Source organism: Panthera pardus, unplaced genomic scaffold, assembly GCF_024362965.1.
Source record: "Panthera pardus isolate Hobbes unplaced genomic scaffold, ASM2436296v1 HiC_scaffold_24, whole genome shotgun sequence".
In the NCBI taxonomy this organism is placed as follows: Eukaryota; Metazoa; Chordata; class Mammalia; order Carnivora; family Felidae; genus Panthera; species Panthera pardus.
This window is the reverse complement of record NW_026526810.1, coordinates 63,639,456-63,664,825: the sequence shown is the minus strand read 5'-3', so window position 1 is coordinate 63,664,825 and position 25,370 is coordinate 63,639,456. Positions and strand designations below refer to the sequence as shown.

At 37.4% G+C, this 25,370-nt stretch overlaps 3 protein-coding genes across 3 annotated transcripts; all 3 read right to left on the bottom strand.

Moving 5' to 3' along the window:
• Positions 1 to 1,916: 1,916 nt before the first annotated feature.
• On the bottom strand, positions 1,917 to 2,924 carry LOC109255642 (olfactory receptor 11H6). The gene has a single exon (XM_019430466.2). It carries the CDS (start codon positions 2,922 to 2,924, stop codon positions 1,917 to 1,919), a length of 1,008 nt encoding a protein of 335 aa, XP_019286011.1.
• Positions 2,925 to 8,689: 5,765 nt separating this feature from the next.
• Positions 8,690 to 10,724, bottom strand: LOC109255641 (olfactory receptor 11H4-like). The gene is made up of 2 exons (XM_019430465.1): positions 9,776 to 10,724; positions 8,690 to 8,778 (listed from the first exon to the last, which is right to left on the bottom strand). The coding sequence occupies exons 1-2, from the start codon at positions 10,722 to 10,724 to the stop codon at positions 8,690 to 8,692; spliced, it is 1,038 nt and encodes a 345-aa protein (XP_019286010.1).
• A 12,951-nt stretch (positions 10,725 to 23,675) lies between these two features.
• Positions 23,676 to 24,641, bottom strand: LOC109255706 (olfactory receptor 11G2-like). The gene has a single exon (XM_019430493.1). It carries the CDS (start codon positions 24,639 to 24,641, stop codon positions 23,676 to 23,678), a length of 966 nt encoding a protein of 321 aa, XP_019286038.1.
• Between the last annotated feature and the right edge of the window lie 729 nt (positions 24,642 to 25,370).

The following is a 25,370-nucleotide window of genomic DNA, read 5'->3' as shown; positions in this document are numbered from 1 at the left end:
TGCTCCAGACACTTCCTGAGATGGGGAAGATCTGTGGATTACTTTGACACAATTTAGTGTAGTTATTTGGGGGAGTATAAGTTCCAGGGTGATCTAAATACTCTGAGAGTTTTGTTTTTGTTTTTGAGCTGTGAGTAACCAATAATCCTTGATACTCAATCTCTTGAGCATATTGAATGAACAAATATATAGGTGAATAGGCCCACCTGTGGTGTATAATAGCAGCAATGCCCATCAGAGATGATGATTCCTATATATTGTGAAGCTTTCCTAGGTCACCTTGGGGAGAGTTCATAGGGAGGTCACAAAGATTCTCTCCTTCACTGCTTTTAATGTGGAAGCCCTCTGTGAGAGCTTCATGCATGACTTATTTCACTTCCTTTGCACTGTGAGATTCTAGTGGTCTGTTTCCTACAGAGTGTGCTGGAACTATGTGCTGGTCTTAGTTTATGTGCCATTTTGGCCATTGTTGAGAATTCTCAGGTATCTCTTCATGTAATCTTGTAACTTTCTCTAGGGACCTTCTTCCTTCTTGCCTGGGGGTTTCATTAATATTTCTGGTAGGTTGGTCCATAGTTATTATTAGATAATGTGCTACATTGACTCTCTGGGGACCCCATTGTCTCCTTAAGTTTGTATTTCTCAAACAGGGTATGTGATTGTATGCCATGGGATACACAGAGCTCCTAATTAAATATCTTCCTGAAGGGAAGGTTTTACTCAGAGAAGATAATTCTTTATTACACAAAATACGTATGTACTGTGGAACAGAAAGTATAATTTGTGATCATTTTTTAGATAAAACTTTGAGTTTCAAAGAAATATTGTCCCCAAATGCCCCATGTTTTCTGACCACTGTTGCCAAACATTCTTTGTTTGGATTGAGGAGTGAAGGGTTTCAGAAACACTGTGTGAGAGTATTTAATCAACTAGTACCAGCAGGCCTATCTTCCTGGCACACCTAATTTTATTTCCCGAATGGCCATAACTAAAAGGGGGTACTTTCATTTTAAGTACATTGGCCTTTCAGCTAATGGCTTTCCTGTTTCAGCATGGGGTTTGGGCACAAAGATGGAATTTGTTCTTGGTATAATTTTCTCTTAATGCTTTCCTGACTCAGATGTTGCACTATAGCCTTCTGAGAGGCGTAAAAATATGCTTAGGACATTGTTATTCCATATTACAAGTGGAGTTGTCACAACTGATTTGGGGAGTAAGCACTAAGAGTAAAGATGCCCACTTGGGAGAACATGTAGAATGATCATTGTGAAGTGCAGGGCTTAGACAGTGGATCAATAGGAAAGAAGAATGGATTGAGGAGTCTCGTGAATGAGAGCTTTGGCAGGAAGGAGAGTTTGTACTTTATCTCTAAGTGAAAGAAGTATGAAACATATTCTGTTTTTGGTGTGAAAGACAGCTTTAAACAATGGAAAATGTCTGTTACTGGGTGGGCTTTTTGTTGTTGTTGTTGTTGTTGTTGTTGTTGTTAGTGGTGGCCCCTTGGTCCATTGTCTTTAAGAGTATTTTCTGAATTTAGAAGATTGCACCCTCTATTGAAAGGCTCCAGGTACACATATATGTAATTCTTTCCACCAGCTAAGATTAAACCAATGAGGATACATCACAGGGAAAGAAGATATATATAATAACACAATATAATTATCCAGTGAGATAATTTAAAATGTTTTATTGAACATTTTTCATTGATGAGCTGAACTTGAACTGCTAAGTAACCGTGAAAATTAAGTATCTCCCTCTACTTAAGTGTGAGCTGGAACACGACTTACTGAAGCCATTCTCTATTGTTTTTATAAATAATTAAGGTTAGAAGTGATAAATTCTGCTTCTCTCTCAAACATGTCTCAGTTTGGGTTACTTCTTTTTTTTTTTTTTTTTTCAATATATGAAGTTTATTGTCAAATTGGTTTCCATACAACAGGGTTACTTCTTAATCCTAGGAGTTTCTTTAGGGCATCTTTCATGTCTTTATTTCGAAGACTATAGATAAGGGGGTTTAAGAGTGGAGTCACTGCTGAGTATACCAAAGTGACGATCTTCTGCATTCCTGCTGGATTTCCTGATGTTGGGCTCACATACATCACCATAAGGGTTCCATAGAATAGAGATACCACCATTAGGTGTGACCCACATGTGGAGAAAGCTTTAGTTTGACCAGCACCAGAAGGAATACGAAGCACAGCTCTGAGTACCAGAGTGTAAGATCCCAAGATGGAAAGGAAGGGTCCAAAGATAATCACTGAGTTGAAGGTATAGCAGATAAGCTCAGTGGAAGGAGCAGGGATGCAGGCCAGTGCGAACAATGGGCCTGGGTCACACACGAAGTGGTCAATGATGTTAGGTCCACAGAAGGGAAGTTGGGAGATGAGGACAATGGGGATTGGATAGCAGAGAAATCCACTCACCCAGCAAACGCAGACCAGGATCACACAGAGCTTCCCAGTCATGATGGAAGGGTAATGTAGTGGGCGACAGATGGCGAGGTACCGATCATAAGCCATAACTGATAAGAAGAAACACTCTGTTGTACCCAGTGAGAAAAAGAAGTAAAATTGGAGGAAGCATCCAGTGAAGGAGATGGTCTTGGTCTCAGAGAGGATGGTGACCAGCATGTTTGGGACAGTGGAGGAGATGTACCAGATCTCTAGGAAGGCAAAGTTTCCCAAGAGGATGTACATGGGTGTGTGAAGCCGCTTGTCCCATTTCACTACGTAGACAATAACCCCATTCCCCAGCAGAGTGAGGAGATAGACCACAAGGATTAATGAGAAGAAAAAGTTCTGCATCTCCCTTTGACCAGGAAAACCCAGGAGGACAAACTCAGTCACAAAATGCATTGTTGCGTTCCGAGATTCCAAAGCTGTTAGAGAAACAGAAGTAACCAAGGAGTGAATAACAATGAACATTTGTGGGTTTTGCTAACAATTCACTTGTAAATGTACAAAGTATTTTTACATAAATTATCTCATTTGACCTTCCAAATGACCCTTTGAGCTGTAGGGAGGTGTGCTTCATCCTTCTCTTTTATAGATAAGGAAACTGAAGTTCAGAGAAATTTAAGGGGTTTACTTAAATGTGCAAAGCCAGTAACTCCTAGATTCTCTGGCCATTTGAAGATTGGTTTGGAACAAACCTCACTTCTTTTCAAATATTCCTATAACTCTGAGTCTCAGTAATATTTTATCTTTCATGTTAAAATCATTACCTCTTAGATATTCTACATGTAAGTATAGATTTTGGATACATTCCTTTACTTTGAAACAAAATTGAATATAAATCTGAAGCAATAAATTTTCTTCTTAGAGTTTCATACACAGAAGTCCAATAAAAAGCAGATAAGTGGAACTGTGTGGTGAGAGTGTTGAGACCCTTTGCTTTTGCTGCTCTGAGGGAGGTGATCTAGAAACCTCAGGATTCTGTAAAATGGTGTGAAAATCATCTGAGTAGCCCTCCCTAGGCCACTTTCTGCTAGGGGGCATCTGGATTTGTAGAACAATTTAGCTCATTTCCTGTTGAGGATCTCTGGCTCTCTCAAAGTACTTTGTGTTGAACAAGATATGTCTCCTTTATTACTTCTGTGCATTGATCCTGGGACTCTGCCAAAGCTATACAAAGTAAGTCTCATTCCTCTTCCATTATGGTGATGGTTGGAGGCTCATATAACAAATGGAAGCTGTTATGTCCCCTATACATTACTTTCTTTTGGATGCCAACATTTATCCTGGCTTGTTTTCCCCTAAGCTGCACTATTCTACATCACGGCTAGGCTCTTGAGATAACTTACAGCTGGGTATGCCAAATTTTTCTAGTATATAACACCATGTTTCTTCATTTTTTGCTATGAATTAAACCCTAAGCACCATAACTTTCCGTTCATCATCTTGCTTTTACCTAAATTAAATGAATAATGAATAGAAATAGAAAGGTTACCTTAGGATATGTCAAGACCAGAAAAATCTTCCTCATATTGGATGAATTAGGAGTCGAGATATGACTATAAACTTGGATATTGGTAGCAACCTTTCTAGAACTATTTGTCCAGGCTTATGTCTATGTCCTAAAGTTTTCTTGTTAAAATTCAAGATATTTGGCTGGGTAAACCACCACCAGTATTTTAAATTTAGTAATATATTGACAACCAACATAGGATAATTGATCAATTTATTTATTTGTTTATTTATTTATTTTGAGGGGGAGAGAGAGAGAGAAAGAGAGAGAGAGAGAGAGAGAGAGAGAGAGAGAGAGAATCCCAAGCACTATCAGTGCAGAGCCTGATGCAGGGCTCAGACTCAAAAACCATGAGATCATGACCTGAGCTGAAATCAAGATTTGGACGCTTACCTGACAGAGCCACCCAGGCACCCCAACCACATTATTTATTAATGCCACTATTAAGATACTCACAAAATTGCATCCTTATGCCATTTATATAATCTTCAGAGAGCATGAAGCTTGCTTCTCAGTATTTGATCAAACCTGGAGCAAACTCAGAGGGTAAATGTTTTACTGTCAAGGTAACTTTGGATATTTGTATTGATTAACAATGTTTTAGAATGATGAAAAAGACTGCGTAATAAATATTATTTTTATGGAAATTTAAATTTTTCCAAGCAAGTTAGTTCAATGGACTATAATTGTGACCATATGTATAAACATTTCCAGGAGATTTGTAATTTCACATATATTTTCCATAACTATGCCTATGTTTTCCAGACCGCATGCTGTCATTTTTGGTCAGAAAATAGTTACTGGGCTTATAAAAAAAAAGTTGAATGTCAAATTTAAATTGTAGCATATTACCCATTTACTTATTCATTTGGGCATTTAACAAACATTTATTCACTATTGATTATATTCCTAGCAGCGTACTAAGTTCTGGGGTACAATAGTAAACATGATGAATAAAATTCCTCCCCTTTCGGAACTTATGACTTATAAAAGCAATCAAGACTGCCACCTACCTCTGTAGTGTCCCTACACCTACCTCTGTAGTGTCTTGAACTGTGTGTTTCATAGCACATATCTAATTATATGCCGTGGGCCTGAAAAAAATATTTATTCCAGTTCATAATAACTTAGATAAATCTATCTAGTGAGGGTAGTAGCATGATTGCTGACTCTTTGACATAAATGAGATACTTTTTACTTCACGAGAAAATAGAGATATGAGACATGAATTGACTTACTATATTCATAGGCCAGGTAGTTCTTGGCACCAAGAAAAGAAATATAATTCCAGTTCATGATTTTGAGTTGGAACCCAAACTCATAAGTCTTAACTCCTTCCTGGTCATCTGACTTCAGGATGTCCAGGACCTTTTAAAATTTGTGCTACATTGAAACTTTAGTTATCTGTGGAATACAGGATCAGAAAAAGAGGGATAAATGAATTTCACAAATAATTTGAAACTCACTGCATCCATCCATTTCTGCTTCCTTTACCTTCACAACACATCTGTTAGTAGCTCTAAGGGTGAATTTAAATCCACTTCCTTCAGCTTTCTGTTCACCTCAAGTGATGCAACAAATGAACAGAGAGAAGAGGAACAACAAAGAACATGGACAATCCATTCTATATGAACTGATAAGGAAACCAGCTCCTCCTCCATAACACCAGCTACTTGCTTGAAATTTAAGTAGCTTGCCCAGAGAAGAGCATTTTAAAAATTATAAGTGCAGGGGTTCTTTTTCCTTTAAATATTTATATTTTTAAGATTAATCCATAAATTTGGTAATTTGATAAATTTGGTAAATCTAAAGGGCAAGAGAGTCTGCCTATTACTTTCTCAGTTTCCACTTTCCACTTGTCCCTTGCCAACAACTCTGAAAAATAACATCCTATTTTAGTTGCCCTTGCCAAAGGATATTTGTCAACCAAAATTTACTGACCAATATTAGAAACAAAGTGGTAGAAGACTCAGGCTACATTGTAACTGAAGAAGATTTAATTCCTCCCCCCCCCCCAAATATCCAAGACATCTGAGCCCCATTTTTCCTAAGTGAGTTGCATAGTGGAACTCTGTGATACCAGTGAATCCTTCACGTGAATCTATTACCCCATGTGTTGGGAGAAGAGAACTGCAGGGCCTAACACGTTCTTACAAAGAACAAAGGAGCAAAGAATGAATGGACTTGTAGACGAATCAGCACATTCTTAGTATCTGACAGCCGTGGTATCTAGGAGCAGTGAAGCATTGATGTAGGCAGATTTTCCTTACATACCTGATGGTGTTTCTGGCTCCAAGAGGAAGACGCAAGGGGAAACTCCAGCCACAAGAGTGTCCTCATTTAACAATCTAAAACATTCATGGGTGGAGAGCAGCATTTGTGGCCCCAGAGACTTCCTTCCTTTAGTATTCTGAACCAAATGAACTGTATTTTTCATGCCAGTAATTACTAAGAATTTACATGTCCCTCCTGAACAGAAGTCATAGTTCCCCAGAACGTTCATTGGGAGGCATCTAGTTCTCTGTTTATGTATCTCTGGTTCTATATTTGTTTATATTTCCCCCAGTGGTTTGAAATAGACACAGAGGTCAGAATAAATATCCAAGAGAGGGAGGGAAAATTGTCCTCTTGGTGGAGATTCCTTCCTCTAAGGAACTGATCTACCTGGGGGATGAAGTGGAGGAGACCAGCGAGTGGCACAGGTTAATAGGGGAGAAAAGAGTGTGTGTGTTGGTGGGGAGAGAGATTTTTCCCAAATATACTTGCTTTATTCTTGGTGCCAAACTTCTAAGCACTTAAATTAAAAAGAAATTATTTATTTATACTGATATTTGTATAGATATAAGATATTTGTAGATCTATATTTGTATAGATATAGATATAACAAATACAGATATAAGTATTTGTCTAGACTCAATTTGGGGGTGGATCAGTGTAGGCAGCAAGTGCAAGTATGCCATGCATGGGAGAGGTGAATATGGAATCACCCAGCTTCCTAATTTCTGGCACAGGAACTCTGCGCTCTCACCGACCTGCAATCAAGCACCCCTCCTTTGTCTTAGGCTTCTGCCCCCTTCCTGCTTCTACACTGTCCCTGTCCAAGACATCAGCCTGACAGGCAGCACCTCCCTCCTAAATTTTAACTCAGATGGGGCTGTGTTTCCAAACCCCTCACTTCTAAGAACCCTGTGGCTTGGACCCGGTCCAACCCTCTGGGGGAGGGTCTTGCTGAGCAAGGGCTGGGTACTGACTTGCCCCAGAGAACGTCCATTGGATTGCACTGTGGCAGAGGTTCAGAGATTGTGACCAGGTGCTGGCTTGCGCCAGAAGAGGTTCAGAGATTATGGCGAATCACAACACACAGCTGGCGCCAGGTTTCACCGCACTCTGGCATCTTTGTTCCAATACTAGCAAATGTGGCTGTTCTCTGGAGTCCCCTGGGGGGTGGAGCCACTGTTTGTTCTCCAAACAGGGAACCACTTCTCCCCATGTGGCCCACGGACCCCTTGGACCTATCTGCCTGCTTCTGGGAATTCTCCCTTCATCCCCACCAGAGCAATGCCAGGTATTGAGCTCTAGAATTTCTGACTCTGTGATCCCCTGTTTATAGAGTCCTAATGGTATTGAAACCCTCTCTTTTCTACCTGTCAGTGGTTTGGGGAACAGATTTTTTTGTTCAGTCCCTTGTGTTTCCACTCTTTCTCTTTCTCTCCAGCTACTTTCAGGGGGAGTGCTTTTCCTCTACTCACTTGATGTGTCACACACCCCCCCCCTTCCTCTATCCTGTCTCTGCAAAAACAGCTGCCTACCCTGTGGGGCTTCTCTCTCCCCCAGTTCACCTCTTCACACCGCCCACCTGCCAGCTCCCTTATTTTCCAAGGAGTCCCCCAACATGCTCCTAAATCAGTATGGACATATTTGTCTCCCATTTTCCCCCTCTCCCTGACCCTCATTGTGTAAACTGCCATTTTCTATGTTGTCTTTCTGTGCAGGCTGCTGTCTCATTAAGCGTGGCACATCACCTAGTGCTGAGTCAGCTGAGTTTTAAAGCTCCAGGCTTCAAGTTCCACTGGTTTTACAAACTCACAGAATTCAGCCCTTCTGGTTTTCAAAGCTAAACATTACTGGGATTAATCTTCTCTGTGTGAGCTCCCTGAGATGAGGGCCCATTTCTCTGCCCTCTCCATTTGTGCAGCTACCTCCCTCCTACAGGGATCCTTCCTCTGCCTTTCTAACATTCATAATCTTTCAGGTGCAGCTCCTCTATATTTAGTTGTGGAGTTTGTTCTGCCGGTCTTTGGATTGCTCTCTGGTTTATTGACTTGGATATTTATGATATTTACTTGTAAGTGTGGGATGAGATGAGGTCAGGGCCTTCTTATTCTGCCATCTCCCCAAGCTCTCCCCTACATTATCTCTTAAGATTGTCACAAAAACATCATTCCAGAGTTAGAATGTCCTTTTTTAGAATCTAGGAGAACTTTCCATTCATTTTGAGCAAATGAGCTCCCTGGCTTTTCCCCATCCCCAACTATGTATCCTTAAGGACAGATTACAGATACAAATTCCTTTGAAAAGAAACAAACTTTTTTTTTTTAATGTAACTGGAAATAAGAGCTTTAAAATGGCCATGCCTCTCTCTAGTCTATTGTCAACAACATTTTCATAATATAAATGGGGTAATGTTGCTCCTCTGTTCAAAAATCTCCAAAGGCTTCCCATCTCACATGGAATTAAAAGTTCTTACTATGGTGTACAAGGTCCTGCCCAATTTGGCCCTCTGATCATTCTCTTTGACTTTATCTCCAAAAATTTCCCCCTTAATTTCTCTACTTCAGCCAAACCAACCTCCTTGCTGTTACTTGAACATAATTCTGCCTTGGGATCTTATAGAGAACTTGTTTCCCTCTGCCTGGAATGCTCTGGCCTCAGCTGTCTGTGTGGCTCATTTCTTCATCTACTCAAGATTTTGCTTAAAAACTGCCTTCTTCATGTGGCCTTCTCTGGTGATCATCCTAGTTAAAATTTCAGCTCCTTCTTCCACACTTCCTGTCCTCATTCCACTTTCTCCAAAGTGCTTATCATGCTTTGACATCCTATATATTTTACTTATTTTTTAAATTGTCTGTCCCCACTAGAAAGTAAACTATGTGGATACGGGTTTTGAACATTTTGGTCATGGTGTATCTCTGGTACTTAAAAGAGTGCCAAGAACACAATAAGTACTAACAAACTCTTTCTTGAAAGAATTATTACAATTTTATCTGATGTTAGGACACGTATTTCTTATATAAGCATGAAACTTTCAGTCTATCCCTAACCTGGAAGATTCTCAACCATGCAGACCCAAGGGATAAGGAAGGCATTGTTATTAAATCCCTTAAGTATGTATCCATTAGTCATTTAAATTAGATTCTTTATTCACTTTAAAAAATATTGGTCTGTCTTAATGTTTTGAATACAGCAATGATGTGCACCTGGGATAATTGCCCTTGTTCTACCTTCCACCACCATCTCCAAATAACCAAAGCTACACAGTATACAATAGCACAGTATGATGCCCTCATACCACTATCTACTGGAGTTATCCATGTTGGAAATATTGTTACATTTGCAATGTAAATGAATCAGTTATTGTTTAACTCTACCAGGTTGGTTGAAGAATAAAGCATTCTCACTGAGAAACATGTTTTTTGAAGTGTGCATTGGAGAACTGGCAACAGTAAATCAAGTTCTTAATTAATTTTTTATGTCTGGACATTGGTTTGCTTGGTCTCATGTAGACTAGTTTACATTCATTCTATCCTCAGGATTTTCTTCAGTGCAGCCTTCATGTCCTTGTTTCGTAAACTGTAAATCAGAGGGTTTAAGAAGGGAGTCACCACGGAGTAGAACAAAGTCAAAATCTTCTGAATTTCAGCTGGGTTATCAGCTGTGGGACTCACATACGTTGCCAAAAGGGCTCCAAAGAATAAGCATACCACTGTCAGATGTGATCCGCAGGTGGAAAAGGCCTTCCGTAGGCCAGCAGCTGAAGGCACTTTTAACACAGCTATCAGTAAAAGAGTATAGGAGCCAAGAATATACAGAAGTGTGAGGATGATGATGAGAGAGTTCAGGACACAGAAGATGATCTCCATGACTGGAGCTGTAGCACAGGACAGAGCCATCAGTGGGTCCATGTCACACATAAAGTGGTCAATGGTGTTGGGTCCACAGAAAGGCAATTGAGAGAGCTGTATAGTGGAGACAGAGTAACTAAGGAACCCCAATACCCAGCAAAGAGACATCAAGATATAGCAGAGTTGTTGGGTCATGGTGGTTGAGTAGTGCAGTGGGTGGCAGATAGCGAGGTACCGATCATATGCCATGATGCAGAGGAAATATGCCTCAGTTGTACCAAGGGAAGTAAAAAAATATAACTGGAGGAAACAGCCAACGAAAGAGATGGTTTTTGTTTCTGAGAGGAAATTGACTAGCATACTGGGCACAGTGGAGGTAATGTACAAGATTTCAAGGAAAGCAAAATTGCCTAGGAGAATATACATTGGGGTATGGAGCCGTTGGTCCAACCTCACAGCACAGACAATAATCCCATTTCCCATTATGGTAAATATATAGATCCCCAGGAACAGTGAGAAAAGGAAACTTTGCAACTCCTGACAACCAGGGAAGCCTAGGAGGACAAACTCAGTCACAGTGCTTGTCTCTGAACTGTTCATAAATTCCAGGGCTGCAGAGGAGACAGAAAATACCATTATACAAGATATTTTGTTTCCTGGAAAACTGGTAGGAAACCTATGCAAGGTGTGTGTGTTGGCTATTTGGCAATTAGTTTGGAATAACTCATCCACTAACTCGTCAGCTCTTATTTAAAAGTAACCAATCAATAATTCTGACTATCCCAAATTTCAATAAACTTAGGTTCATAACAATGGAATGATTTACATTATTTAAATTTTCATTATCAGTGGGGTTAGGTTTGAAAGGAAAATACTATCTTACCTTTGAGATTTTGGAAACTTGGAGTATTACCCACTGTTAAATGCAGTAAAATGTTTGTATTTTTTCCCCACCCATAGTTAAAAAAGCTGATAGAACAGCTTTTAGTCTGTGCTAATTTTTTAGCCAAGAATTAGGACTGTGATAACTTTTTTTTTTCTTTTTTGACATCTCTCACTAAGTAGAAAGTACTTGGTATCTCAGATATCCGAGGGCTGTGAATGTCCATTATGCTTTCTGAGCTTTTCACATCAGAATAATTTTCTCTTATAACATATTAATGAATTATAAATTTTAGCATAAAAACCAAGAGGAGGGGTCATAGTAATATTTTTTTGAAGACTTCAGCTCGGGTCATGGTCTCCCTGTCCATGGGTTCGAGCCCTGCGACGAGCTATATGTTGCCATCTCAGAGCCTGGAGCCTGCTTCAGATTCTCTCTCGCTCTCTCTGCCCTGCCCCTCCCTCCACCCCACACTCTGTCTCTCTCTCTCTTGAAAAATAATTTTAAGAAAGCATAAAAAAAACCCCTCCCCTAATTAGTCAATTGAATCTTCACTATTTTAAACAAGTGCAGTGTTTTGAATAATTTACCATAAATCTCTCATTAAAGTAACGTATTTGTTAAAGTAAAGTAAGTATTTATTTCAAAATATATGGTTCAGCTACTTGGAAGGATTCATTCTTATGCTGTCTACATATCACAGATGATGAGTTTCAACATTACTGATTGCAGTCTCCCCTGCTCACATGCAGGAAACTCAGAATCTTCACAAACTGGGAAAGGTTAATTATCAAAAGTCAAATAGACAAACAAACATAACGTAGCTCTAAATGTTGCAAAAGATTAATTCTTCTTGCTGAACACAAATGATATTTTTTGCCATTTTGGTTATACACAAACCTTATGTGAAAATATTAAATAAGATTTCTCCAAATGCAAGAATATTTTCAAACATTAAGTTATTCAATACATTTCAAACAATGTAAAATGCTTATGTATTGTCATTTCAGTTTACTAATGCTACAGATGCTATAAATACATTTATATACATTTACCTTACCCAAATAAAATTTACTTTCAAAATGAAAAACTCTTATTTTTTAATAACTAAGAGCATGAAAAATATAGAAACAAACCAAAAAACCCCCAAAACAATCCCACTTCTTAGAATAAGCAAATTTTAACTCTTTGAAGAATTGCATACTTCTTTTCTTTAAAAATTAAAATGGGATTTTTCAAAATAGGATGTTTATAGCATGTTTTTAAGACTTAATATACTTTAGTATTTTTTCCATTTTAAAAATAAAGCTCTACTCCATATGATCCAGTAATTCCACTTCTGGGTATTTACCTTAAGACAATGGAAACATTAATTTGAAAAGGTATATGCATGCCTATATTTATTGCATCATTATTTATAACAGCCAATATATGAAGGCAACCTAAGTGTCCATCAGTAGATGAATGGATAAAAAAGATGTGGTTTATATACACAGTGGAATATTACTCAGCCATAAAAAAATTAAAACCTTGCCATTTGAGACAACATGGATGAACCTAGAGGGTATTATGCTAAGTGAAGTAAGTCATACAGAGTAAGACAAACACCATATGATTTCACTTGTATGTGGAATCTAAAACCAAAATGAACAACAAAAATATAGAAACAGACTCATAAATATAGACAACAAACTGATGGTTGCCAGTGTGGAGGGGCTTGGGGGAGTAGGGGAAATAAGAGAATTAAGAGGCACAAATTTCCAGTTATAAAATGACTTTTCACAGGGTGAAAAGTACAGCATAGGGAATGTAGTCAATAATATTGTAATAACATTGTATGGTGCCAGACAGTAACTATTTTTATGGTGATGAGCATTAAAAAAATTTTTTTTAATGTTTATTTTTGAGAGAGAGAGAGAGAGAGAGACAGAGTGTGAGTGGGGGAGGGGCAGAGAGCGAGAGGGAGACACAGAATCTGAGGCAGGCTCTAGGCTCTGAGCTGTCAGCACAGAGCCTGATGGAGGGCTTGAACCCATGAACTGTGAGATCATGACCTGAGCCAAAGTCAGACACTTAACCAACTGAGACACCCAGGGGCCCCATATGGTGGTAAGCATTTTGTAATGTAGGTAATTGTCAAATCACTATGTTGTACACCTGAAACTAATATATACTCCAACTACAATTGAAATTTAAAAATATATATTATAGCTCTATATCATCAGTTCAATGGCTACATTGTCTTCCATAGATTTAATTAACTCCTTTGTGATAGATTTAGATGATCAATGTTTTATATTATAATAAGCACTTTATTAATATTCTTAAACACATATCTTAAGATACTTGACCCATAAAGTGAACTTATAATGATTAAAAAATTAATAGACTAATCAATTTATTACATCCTAGTTTTTGATGATGAAGATTTCTAGATATCTTTTTGATATTTACTAAAGTCATCAAGTCAGAACTTATTTATTTATTTATTTATTATTTAAGTTTATTTATTTTGAGGGAAAGCATGAGCAGGGGAGGAGCAGAGAGGGAGAAGGAGAAAATCCAAGCAGGCTCCGCACTGTTAGTGCACAGCCCAACGCAGGGTTCAAACTCATGAACCATGAGATCATGACCTGAGCCAAGATCAAGAATCACACGCTCAACCTACTGAGCCACACAGGCACCCCAAAACTATTTAAAAACAAAAATAATTTTTTCTTTGAGTGCAACAATGTTACATTAATTTCAGGTGTATAGTATAGTGATTCACCAACTTTATATGTTAAGCTATGCTCACCACAAGTGTAGCTATCATGTGTCACTGTACAATGCTGTTGCAATACCATTGACTATATTGCCTGTGCTGTAACTTTTATTCCCATGACTTATTCCTTAACTGGAATACTGTATCTTCCATTCCCCTTCGCTTATTTGCCCTATCTCTCCACCTCCCTCCCCTCTAATAGCCATGAATTTGTTCTCTGCATTTATAGGTCTGATTCTGCTTTTTGTTTGTTTATTCATTCTGTTTTTTAGATTCTGCATAGAAGTGAGATCATATGATATTTGAGTTTCTCTGTCTTTACCTATAAGATAAATTCCTGCTTAATATTTCTATAGCATGTTATGGATGTCTCTACTAGAGCATGTGCATAATGGCTAAATCATGTATTTATGTTTCCCTCTAGCTTGACAACTTTTATAATTAAGTAATGATGTTAATTTATCTTTATATTCTCAGTTGATTGAGTTTCTGGTGCATAGTAGGCATTTATTGAGTGAATTAGTGGTTGGGTAAATTTTGGTCTTGCCAATCCTATCACAAAAAAGCTCATCTACTGAATTTATGGGCTATCACTGAGTGTGCAATCTGAACATCATTGGACAGAGTCTTATGTGACTTGTAGCAAGGTCATGTTTAAACCAGTGGCCCATTAATCCTTTCTGGCCTCATATCTCTGTCATGTTTGAGTGTTCATTCTAAATATAAGCCTCCTTAGTTATTTACCCTTTTTTATATCTTCAAATCTATAATCACCATTCTGCTTAATACCTCTTATTTCATCTGTTTCTTTCTAAGAGTTTCCTGTCCCTTTTGTACATTTCTTGGTGAATGGCTCCACTCTTGGCATTTGCTAAAGCGAAAAACTTGAGAATCATTCCAGGCACTTTCTAATTCTGTCACTTCTCATAGGCTGTCAATCACCAGATCCTGTTGATTTTCCCTACCAAATGTTTTTCAAATCTGTCTTGGGCGCATAGATCAATGTAAGTGCTTTCTTTGGATGATCCAGTAGTGGAGTGGAGCTGCTGTACATATAACCTAGAAAGAAAAAATGGGCCTCTCTGATGGACTAGGAATGTATTTTTAGGAGGAAAGTGGCTGCTTTGGTGAGGACGAGGTCACCCACTCTGACAATAGCTATGTGGTGACATACCATAGCTGGATCAGGCTCACAACTGATTGGCTCAGTCCAGTAATACATAACTCAGTGGTCCTCTTATATAACTGTAGTTAGAGGAAAATAAATGATAACATCTAGATTGATTTGGGATCAAAAACCATATGACGTACTGTATGCTCTTAAGTGAGGCAGCACCTATTTTTCAGAACTTTTGTGAAAATACTGTTGACCATGTATGCCTAGTACAGTTCCTGGAATATACTAGTATAATAATATTACCAACAACTATGATTACCAAGTAACTAGGATAATTTTTTTAACATAACCATTTAAAAACCCAAATGAAAACCAATATTAAATAAACCTAAAAAACTGGTTAAAAAGTCAGTAGGTTCCAGTGCATCACATAGCAGAGCTATGGGTAGCTCTCTTTGGTTGCTCAGGTTTTTTATTTTATTAACTTTCTTATATATTCTGGTACTTAAAGACATAGAGCTTCTGATATAAAAGAAGAAGACATTAAAAGATAGTAGTGTTAACAATTCAAGATGTAGAAAAATGGTTAAAGGAAGGGCATTATATTACCTGTGATGTGCATAAGACTAACTGGGAATAAGTTATATTTAATTGAGGGCATTGTAGAAAATGAGTTATTGAGTACAACGTTGAACAGTTTCTAAAACAAAATTATGTAATTTATCAAATTTCTGAATAATGAGGCATTCTTTTATGAATCATTAGGCAAGAAAATTTCAGGGATTGTTAAGCTGAGGGAGATCTGAGTAGCTTGGCACTGGAGTCAATAGTTCATGTAACATAACTTATTATTATGTTATGGGAGATATTGTGGATGAAATCACATATCCAGAGGCATGAAACCCACCCAAGTTTGCCAAAATGTATTAATTTTAAAATGGGATTTTACTGGAGCTAGAATTCCACTTATGGATGTCTTAGAAAAAGTGCAATGATGCCTAGACAGAAAAGTTACTTACCCTTCATGATAGGTCTAAGTGTGGAGAAAGCTGGGAGTGAACTCTGAGTTGATATCTTCTTATTGATTCCTCTCTTTCCTTTATGTGGAATCAAAATGGGGGAGCCTGACCTTGAGAATCCTGAAAATTAACTTCTGACACTCCCTTTCTTCCCTTCCTGAAGTGCTCCAAAGAAACAGTTATAGCATTAGGGTACTTCTGTTGGGCAATAGGATAGCCAGTGGAAAGAAGTACAGCCCTACAATCTATCCTTGAGGTGTGGACCTCCATTGACATATCAATATTTTCATCAAGAGCTGTATGAGAGACCTCAATCACTCCCAAGCACCTGGATCTTTCATTTGTCTCACTCAGCAGAGGAAATTCAATAGGTGAATTTTATATATTGGTTACTTTTGTTTTAGAATAGCTGAACAAAGTAAGATATAAACTTCATGAGGAGATTTTGAGAAGGGGTACAGATAAATAAATGCATAGGATGTATTATTGAGACTCTCAAGGGTACAATTAAAGTTTCATCATAGAGATTATTATGAAGTTTTCAGTCTCCCCTTGGGATGGTTTATGACTCCCACAAGACCCCTTGGTGTAGCATCCTTTCTTTATCCATAGTTTTCATACAGTTTGGGTTAAATTGGCCCCTAGAGTGAAGGTAGGAATAATGTCTAAAAGGCAATGGTGAGGTGTCTATATGTGGATTTCTAGAGAATTTCTTTTTGTTTTCAGAAGTCTTTTTCACTGTGAAATATAGAAAATGTTCACAACATACATTATTTATATTTTGGGAGAGTATTTTCTTTACATACTTGACATCTGCAAATTTTTGCTTCCAGTCCTTAGTTACTGATAGACTATTTTATTTTATTTATTTTATTTTAATTTTCATTTTAGAGAAAATGTGAGCAGGGGAGAGGGGCAGAGGGAGGGAGAGAGAGAGAGAAGGAGAGAGGGAGAGAATCCTAAGCAGTCTCCATGCTCAATATGGAGCTTGATTCTGGGGCTCAATCCCATGACTCTGGGATCATGACCTGAGCCCAAATCAAGTCAAACACTCAACCGACCAAGCCATCCAGGTGTCCCAAGACTGTTTTCTGTCTTATCTGTTCTTTGTTTCTTCTTTCTTGCCTTCTTTCATATTATTCGTGTATTTTTATGTCATTTTCCTCTATTACCTCTTTTTGATGGTTTTATAATATTTTTTATTGTGGTAAAATATATATAACATAAAAATAACCATTTTAACCATTTTAAAGTGTATGGTCTTGAGGCATTACACACATTCCCATTGTAATGCAACCACCACCAACATCCATCTCCAGAACTTTTTCATTATCCCAAACTGAAGCTCTATGCCCACTAAACAATAACTTCCCATTCCACTCTCCCACAGCTGCTGGCAATATGTTGGGGAAATTGGAGAAAATCGTATGTGAAGTCCAAATCCAAGCAACAGCTGAACCATGGCCATAAACTTCCAGGGATGGCTGATTTTTGATTTTCCTTTTGAATGGTGTCAGGTTTAGTTCTGGTCCGTAATTACTTGAGGATGAAGACCACTACGGGTTCCAGCTTCATGTGAGCCCTAGGTTCCTATCTCCATCTCTGCAGCCAGGCACTGCCATGAAGCATCATGATTTTATCTATGGGCAAGTGCATTCTGAACGTGACCAGTGCTTACCATTCAGACTTCCAAAAAATTTTTTGACTTAGGAGTTTCCTATTGACTCTTCATATTGTCAGTATTTTCAAGTTTTATTTTTTTTTAATGCAGTATTTTTGAGGGGCACCTGGCTGGCTCAGTCAGTAGAGCATGTGATTCTTGATCTCATGGTCATGAGTTCAAGCCCACGTTGGGCATAGAGATTACTTAAAAAAAAAATCAGTGTTTTTCTTTATTCTTATCAGGATGGTAGATTGAAGTAACCATCTTTCTATAATGAAAATTTGTGTTTACTAAAATTTTTAAAATAATATTTCAATTTGGGCTTTAATTTACATTGCATTTTATAGCCATTTTGTTTTGGGGAGCTCATTAATCTCTCAGAGTAGTTAGTTATATAGTGGCTTATAGAAGATTTTCTAAGTACTTATATTCTTGCTCTAAAAAAATTAAAAATTATTTATTTATTTTAAAATTTGAGTATAGTTGACACTCAATGTTATATTGGTTTCAGGTACAACATAGTGGTTCAACAACTTTATTTAAAAAAATTTAATTCTAGTATAGTCAACATACAGTGTTATATTGATGTTAGGTGTATAATGTGGTGATTTAACAATTCTATACATTACTCGGTGCTTGTCAATAATATGTTATGCTATGCTCACCAAAAGTGTAGCTACCACTTGTCACCATTCAATGCTATTACAATACCTTGACTATATTCCCTTTTCTGTGCCTTTTATTCTCATGACTTATTCATTCCGTAACTGGAAGCCTATATCTCCCATTCCCCTTCACAGATTTTGCCCACCCCTCTACCCCTCTCCCTTCTGTCAACCATCAGTTTGTTCTCTGTATTTATAGGTCTGATTCTGCTTTTTCTTCGTTTATTCATTTGTTTTGTTTTTTAGATCCCACACAGAAGTGAAATCATATCATACTTGCCTTTCTTTGTCTGACTTATTTCACATAGTATAATAATGGACCTTTAGGTCCATCCATTGTCACAAATGGCAATATCTCGTTTTTTTATGGGTGAGTAATATTCCATTGTATGTATATACCATGTCTTCTTGATCTATTCATTTACTGATGGATGCTTAGGTTGCTTCCATATCTTGGCTATTGTAAATAATGCTTCAATTAACATTAAGCATGAATGTTTCTTTTGAATTAGTATTTTTGTTTTTTGGAGTAAATACCCAGTACTGGAATTATTAGATTATATAGTATTTCTGTTATTAATTTTTTGAGGAAACTCCATACTGTTTTCCACAGTCTGTTTTTGTGCCAGTACCATACCGTTTCAATTACTATAGCTTTGTGGTATATTTCAAAATCTAGAATTGTGATACCTCCAGCTTTGTTATTCTTTATTAGGATTGCTTTGGCTATTTGGAGTCTTTTGTGGTTCCATACAAACTTTAAAATCATTTGTTCTAGTTCTATGAAAAATGCTGTTGGTATTTCAATAGGGATTGAATCCATAGATTGCTTTGGGTTGTATGGAAATTTTAGCAGTATTACTTCTTCAAAAACATGAGCATGGAATATCTTTCAATTTGTTTGTCATCTTCAATATCTTTCATGAATGTTTTATAATGTTCAGAGTACAGGTCTTTCACCTCCTTAGTGATGTTTATTCCTAGGTATCTTATTCTTTTTGGTGCAGCTGTAATAATTGGGATTGTTTCCTTAATTTTTCTGTCGACACTTATTAATGTATAGAAACACAATTGATTTCTCAGAATTAATTTTGTGTCCTGAAAATTTACTGATTTAATTTATTCTAATAGTTTTTTTGTAGATTCTTTAGGGCTTTCTAAAAATAGTATCATGTCATCTGCAAATAGTGACAGTTTATCTTCTTCTTTACCAGCAAAGATGCTTTTTATTAAAGCTCTTTTATTTTGTAGGCTGAGGTGTACTTACAAAAAGACAATGCCCTATGATTAGCTATGCTTAAACTTCTTTCACATGACACAGATCCATGCTTACACACCTGCTACTTATCACGACCTTTCATAGCATTTGGTTCTTCCCCTCTCATTGCATGTGTACCATTTAATAAAAAAGAAAACACTTGCAATATTTTTATGCCTCTGTATCACGAGACTGTGAGCCCTTTGAGGGAAGAAAATGTCTCTTATATACTTCTGGATCAAATTTATTTCCAGGCTCAGTGTCTTGGATTGTAGGTGCTCAACAACAAAAACAAGAATATATAGTTGAACAATGAAAAAGACGATGTCTAAATATAAATGTTATAAGGTAGTTACAGTTTGTCACAGTATATTTGTAGAAACCCTAACAGGAAAAAGACATGTCTCTTATTTTCTCTGAAGTACCAAAAATTCTGAGTAAAAAAATGTTAAGATGTTCTTTGGACACTACTTCAAATTTTCTATAAGTGAATAGGCTCCTAAGGAATCCTAGAATTGTTGGGGGAGGGGGTGGGTGGGAATGATTTTTTAGATCTAATTATCAGAAAGCTGCTCTAGGGGTACCTGGGCAGCTCAGTGGGTTAAGCCTCCGACTCTTGATTTCAGCTCGGGTCAAGGTTTGTGAGTTTGACCATGTGGAGTCTGATTGATATTCTCTTTCTCTCTCTCCCTGTCTCTACCCCCCACCCCGCCTCAAGTAAATAAATATAATAAACTTAAAAAGGAAATTAATCCAGGAAGTTATTCTTTGTCTAAAAACAATTGTATCATTTATTTTTAAATAAATAATGCAGCCATAAAACAAAGAATGTAAAGAGTTCAAAAGGGGGTATGAAGAAAACCGCTCCTTTGTCTCTTGTTCCTCAGACACCAAAGTCTTGTCATTTAAAGCAACCACTGTTATCAGTCTCTAGATCTCCTTCAGGAGATAGTCTATACATTTACATGAAAGGTAGTTACTCTCAGCTACTCACCTCGCTTTCTTCACTCAACAATATATCTTGGATGTCAACTATACTTCAATAATAATAATAAATAAGCGCCAAAACACAACATATCTTGGAGATACTATATAACATTACATATAAGATTTAAGGTAGTATGACTGAACTATAGTTTATTTAACTAGTCTTCTATTAATTGGAATTGACATTTTTCTCAACATTTTGCAATATAATATACTGTTATAGCAATAATGCAATGAATATTCTTATACTTTCATCATTTCCCACATATGTGAGAATATGTGTAGACTGAGTAACTTAGAAGTTGGGTTTATGGGTTACAGGGTGTCTATATTCTAAATTTTGATCAAAGTTGTCTAATTGTCCTGTATAGAGTTTGTAAAATTTATACTTTACCAGCAAGTGTCAGAGAAGTTTCCATCCTCAACCATACAATGGTTATCAAACTGCTTGGTCTTTGTCACTCTGATGGGTTAAAAATGAAATAGGCTTATTCTGCCTTTATCTTTTTTATGAATGAATTTGTGCTCTTACCATATGTTTAAGGATATTTTCTGTATGTTGTTTATATCCTTTTGCTTATTTTCCTACTGGGATATTGTTCTGTTCACTTACTGTTAATAGACCTTTATGTACATCAAGGAAACAGTGTTTGACAAATAATTGAGACATCCTAAATTATTGATGGGCAAATAATTGAAAAGTCTTCAAGATAGAAATATAGGATGAGTTGGTAACAAAAAAGCAACTTGGGTTAATGAAAAGGGTGGTCGATAGGAAATTTTTGTTTTTTACCATTAAAGTTATTATCCTTAGCACATCACTCCTGATTCCTAACCATCATTTTCTTCTTATGCGGATCAGGTTGTTGAATTGGTGAAGACATTTCAATATTAAGATTACCTTTCATTTAGGACCTAGGAGGGAGTTCAAGGGGAACTAGTGCAAGTGACTAATACAATTCCTGAATAAACACTTTTACTGATGTACAATCCCTGAGCACCTCCTATACAGAAAAAAAAAAGCTTAAATCTGTTCTCTGTTGTTCTGCTTTTACCTCTTATTTTACTGTAAGCAGAGATCTCCCTCCTTCACCTGCTTCTCTTTGGGAATCTGCAGCTGCTTGCAATGAAAAGAAAAGCAGGTCTGTATCCCAGACTTGTGTTTATCCAGTCCCTATATCCACTCATCTCTGATTTGCCTCTGAGTTTTTGCATGATTTTGTTACAAGATCATTTTTGGAAAGTGAAGGAAGTGAGACAGTGTAGAATTTAGGTGTAATAGAAGCAATAGAAAAGCATTTCCGGTTATGGTCATGACTAGCATCTTGTATTAAACTAACCTTGCCACCAAAAGTAACCATACAATCTGGGCAGAATACCTAACACAATCATTTGAAGGTACTGAAGAGCAGTCAACACAGGCAAGAATTCAGGGGCTACAGTTCCAAGAAGGGAAAGACAAGGAAATGAGTTCCACATTCACCTTGGGTGCTTTCTCTTGAGTATGTTCGACAATTCACTGGATGGGGGTACTATGGGGAAATGGAGAGATGTGGGAAAGAATGAGGGGAAGGAAGAATAAAGTCTCAGCAGAAAGCAGTAGTTTCACTGAACTGAGAAGATAAAGGATTTGATGTTTGTGGCTGCTAAAGAAACTGGAGTTTGAGAAACAAATCCTGGAGAGAGGAGGACCACAGAGAAGTGAGACTCAACATATGATGCAGTATCCCTTCAAGACATTTTTTCCTTTAATTTCTAAGCCATTAACATGCAAATCGGTTTTCAAGAAATCTAGCAGAAAGCAAAACTGGGAGTCTAAAGAGCTGAGCAGAAGTTTCAGGAGCATGGGGTTCAAGGAATACAGAAATAGGAAACCAGGGCCCACTAAAGTGGAGGGGTCCAGGCTTGCAGATGAGACTCAGGCTCTGTTCATGGAGTAAGAGTCAATTCCGGGAATAAAGGCAAAACTGGCCTAGGCTATTTTTGCACTTAAATATAGTCTTTAAATGAGATCAAAGTGATCTGCCTCTACTTTCTCTACTGCTACAAGAAAACTTAACTTTTGTGGATTTACTGTACCCATTGTCTTCACAGTTTTTGAAGTATAATGTTCAGCATTCAATTAAAAAAACCTGCATGCTAAGAAACAGGATAAATTAAGAACCAAGTGAAGCAGTAAGCAACAGACACATGCTTACAAGTGCTTGAGGATTTTGGTTAATACTAGGATGAACAATTACTGGAATAAACTAGTTTTTTTTTTGATGTTAAACATCACTAATCATCGGGGAAATGTAAATCAAAACCATAATGATATATATCACCTCACACCTTCAGAATGGCTAAAATAAAAAACACAAGAAACAAGTATTGGCTGAGGAAATGGAGAAAAAAGAACCCTTGTGCACTGTTGGTGGGAATGTAAATTTGTGCAGCGACTGTGGAAAACAATATGGAGGTTCCTCAAAAAATTAAAAATAGAAGTACCATATGATCCAGTAATTCCACTACTGGATATTTAACCAGGGAAAACAAAAACACTAACTTGATATACACATCCCTGTTTATTGCACCATTATTTACAACAACTAAGACATGGGAGTAACCTAAGTGTAAATCAATAGATGAATGGATAAGGAAAATATTCACAATGGAATATTACACAACCACAAAAAAGGATGAGATCTTGTCATTTGATTCAACATGGATGGACCTGGAGGTTTTTTTGCTAACTGAAATAAGTCAGAGAAAGACAAATACCATATAATTCCACTCAAAAATGGTATTTTAAAAATTAACAAGCAAACATAAAGCAGAATTAGACTTATAAATACAGAGAACAAACTGATGGTTGCAGGGGTGGAGGGGGATGGGGGTTGGGAAAGATGGGTGAAGAAGAGAGAAAGATACAGACTTCCAGTAACAGAATGAGTAAATCACAGGAATAAAAAGCAGAGCATAAGGAATACAATCAATGATATAGTAACAGTCATTTAATGAGACAGATGGTAGCTATACTTGTGAACATAGCATAGTGTATAAGCTTGTCAATCTGCTAAGTTATATGCCTGAAATTAATGTAATATTGTGTCAAATATACTCAAATTTTTTTTAAAACTAGTTTTTTTTTTACCTGAAAATAAGTTAAATACAATTTTTGTAAATGTTTGTAAGTAAGTTAAATATAATATTGGGCTGTAATTTCCCAAGAGCCTTTTTGATGAACACTTTTTATATTTCCAGAAATTTCTGCAGGGCATTTTTCATATCTTTGTTCCTAAGACTGTATATCACCGGATTAAGGAGTGGGGTCACAACAGAATAAAACAGAGTCACAATCTTCTGTGTTCCAGCTTCATGCTCAGATGTTGGGCTCCCATACATGACCAGTACTGAGCCATAGAACAGTGAAACCACGGCCAGATGAGACCCACAGGTGGAGAAAGCCTTTCTTTTCCCAGCGGCTGAAGGGACTTTCAACACTGCTCTTAGGACCAGAGCATAGGATCCCATGATGAAGAGAAAGGGAATAACGAGGGGCAGAGGACTTAAAGTGGAGAAGATAGTCTCTACCACAGGAACTTTTTTGCAGGTGAGTGTTAGAAGAGGACCTGGATCACAGAGGAAGTGGTCAATAATCCTGGATCCACAGAAGGACATTTGTGAGATGATGATGATGGGAATCAAGAACCAGAGGAAACCAAATACCCAGCAGCTTACCACAAGATTGGTGCAGAGACGTCCAGTCATAATGGTTGGATAGTGTAGAGGTTGGCAGATGGCAAGGTACCGATCAAATGCCATAATAGCCAAGAAAAAGCATTCTGTAGAACCCAAGGAGAAGAAAAAGTAGAACTGGAGAAAGCACCCAGAGAAGGAGATGACCTTGGTGTCAGAGAGGAAGTTGGCTAACATGTTGGGGACAGTGGAGGTGACATACCAGATCTCTAGGAAGGAGAAGTTGGCGAGCAAGATGTACATGGGGGTGTGGAGTCTCTGATCCCAGCGCACAGCACAGATGATGGACACGTTGCCCATGAGGGTCAGGAGGTAGGCAACAGAGAAGAGCACAAAGAGGAGGATCTGCTCCTCCCTGGAGCAAGGGAAGCCCAGGAGGATGAAGCCAGTGATGGTGCTGGAGGTGTTGGGGGTGTTGGAGATATTCATGTATCTGGGAGCTGTAAAAAAAAAACCCATCAAATTATTGAATGACTGTAAAGAAACATGAGGCCCCAGATTATATTTAAACAATTTTGGGAAAGAAAATAAAGACACGTATGTTAATAGTTACCTTTTCTCTTTGAAATTGAAATAATTGACCTGGGTTGCTTTTTATTCTCATTCACATTTTCACTGTGGAATCAAGAAAACTTTGGTTAGAATTGATAAGGTCTTGAAGGAGAGTGTTATAGAGGTGTTTTAAGGTTATATTAGACCTTATGCTTAATAGAGTTTCTGTCTACCTACTTACCTACCTACATATCCTTTCAAAAATGGAATTTTTTCATTTTTAAAAGAGGTGACATCATTGCAGTTGTGGCAGAAACTGAGTCAAACTCGTTAGTTATGTTACACAAACTCAGAACTTTTTGAATGACTTCTTTTACATGACTTGAAACTGGCCTTATTTAAAACTAAATGATTAACTTATTAATTTAATAATATACGCCAATTTCAACAACAAGCCAACTGGAGGGAATTAATCTTAGTTTCTGTTGTGTTAAAACAACAATTGTAGTCATCCAGTTGACCAAGGTGAAAGAATTGTTAATGGCCCATGTTGAAACAAGTCTGTGCTTACCTGAAAAAGAGATACGAATTTGCCTACTCTACAGTTATAGATAGAATTCTATTCCAGCAGTGCAAGTTATGGATGTTATTGATAACATGGAATTCTAAATAGCAGTGGATTTGTAGGGGATGCAG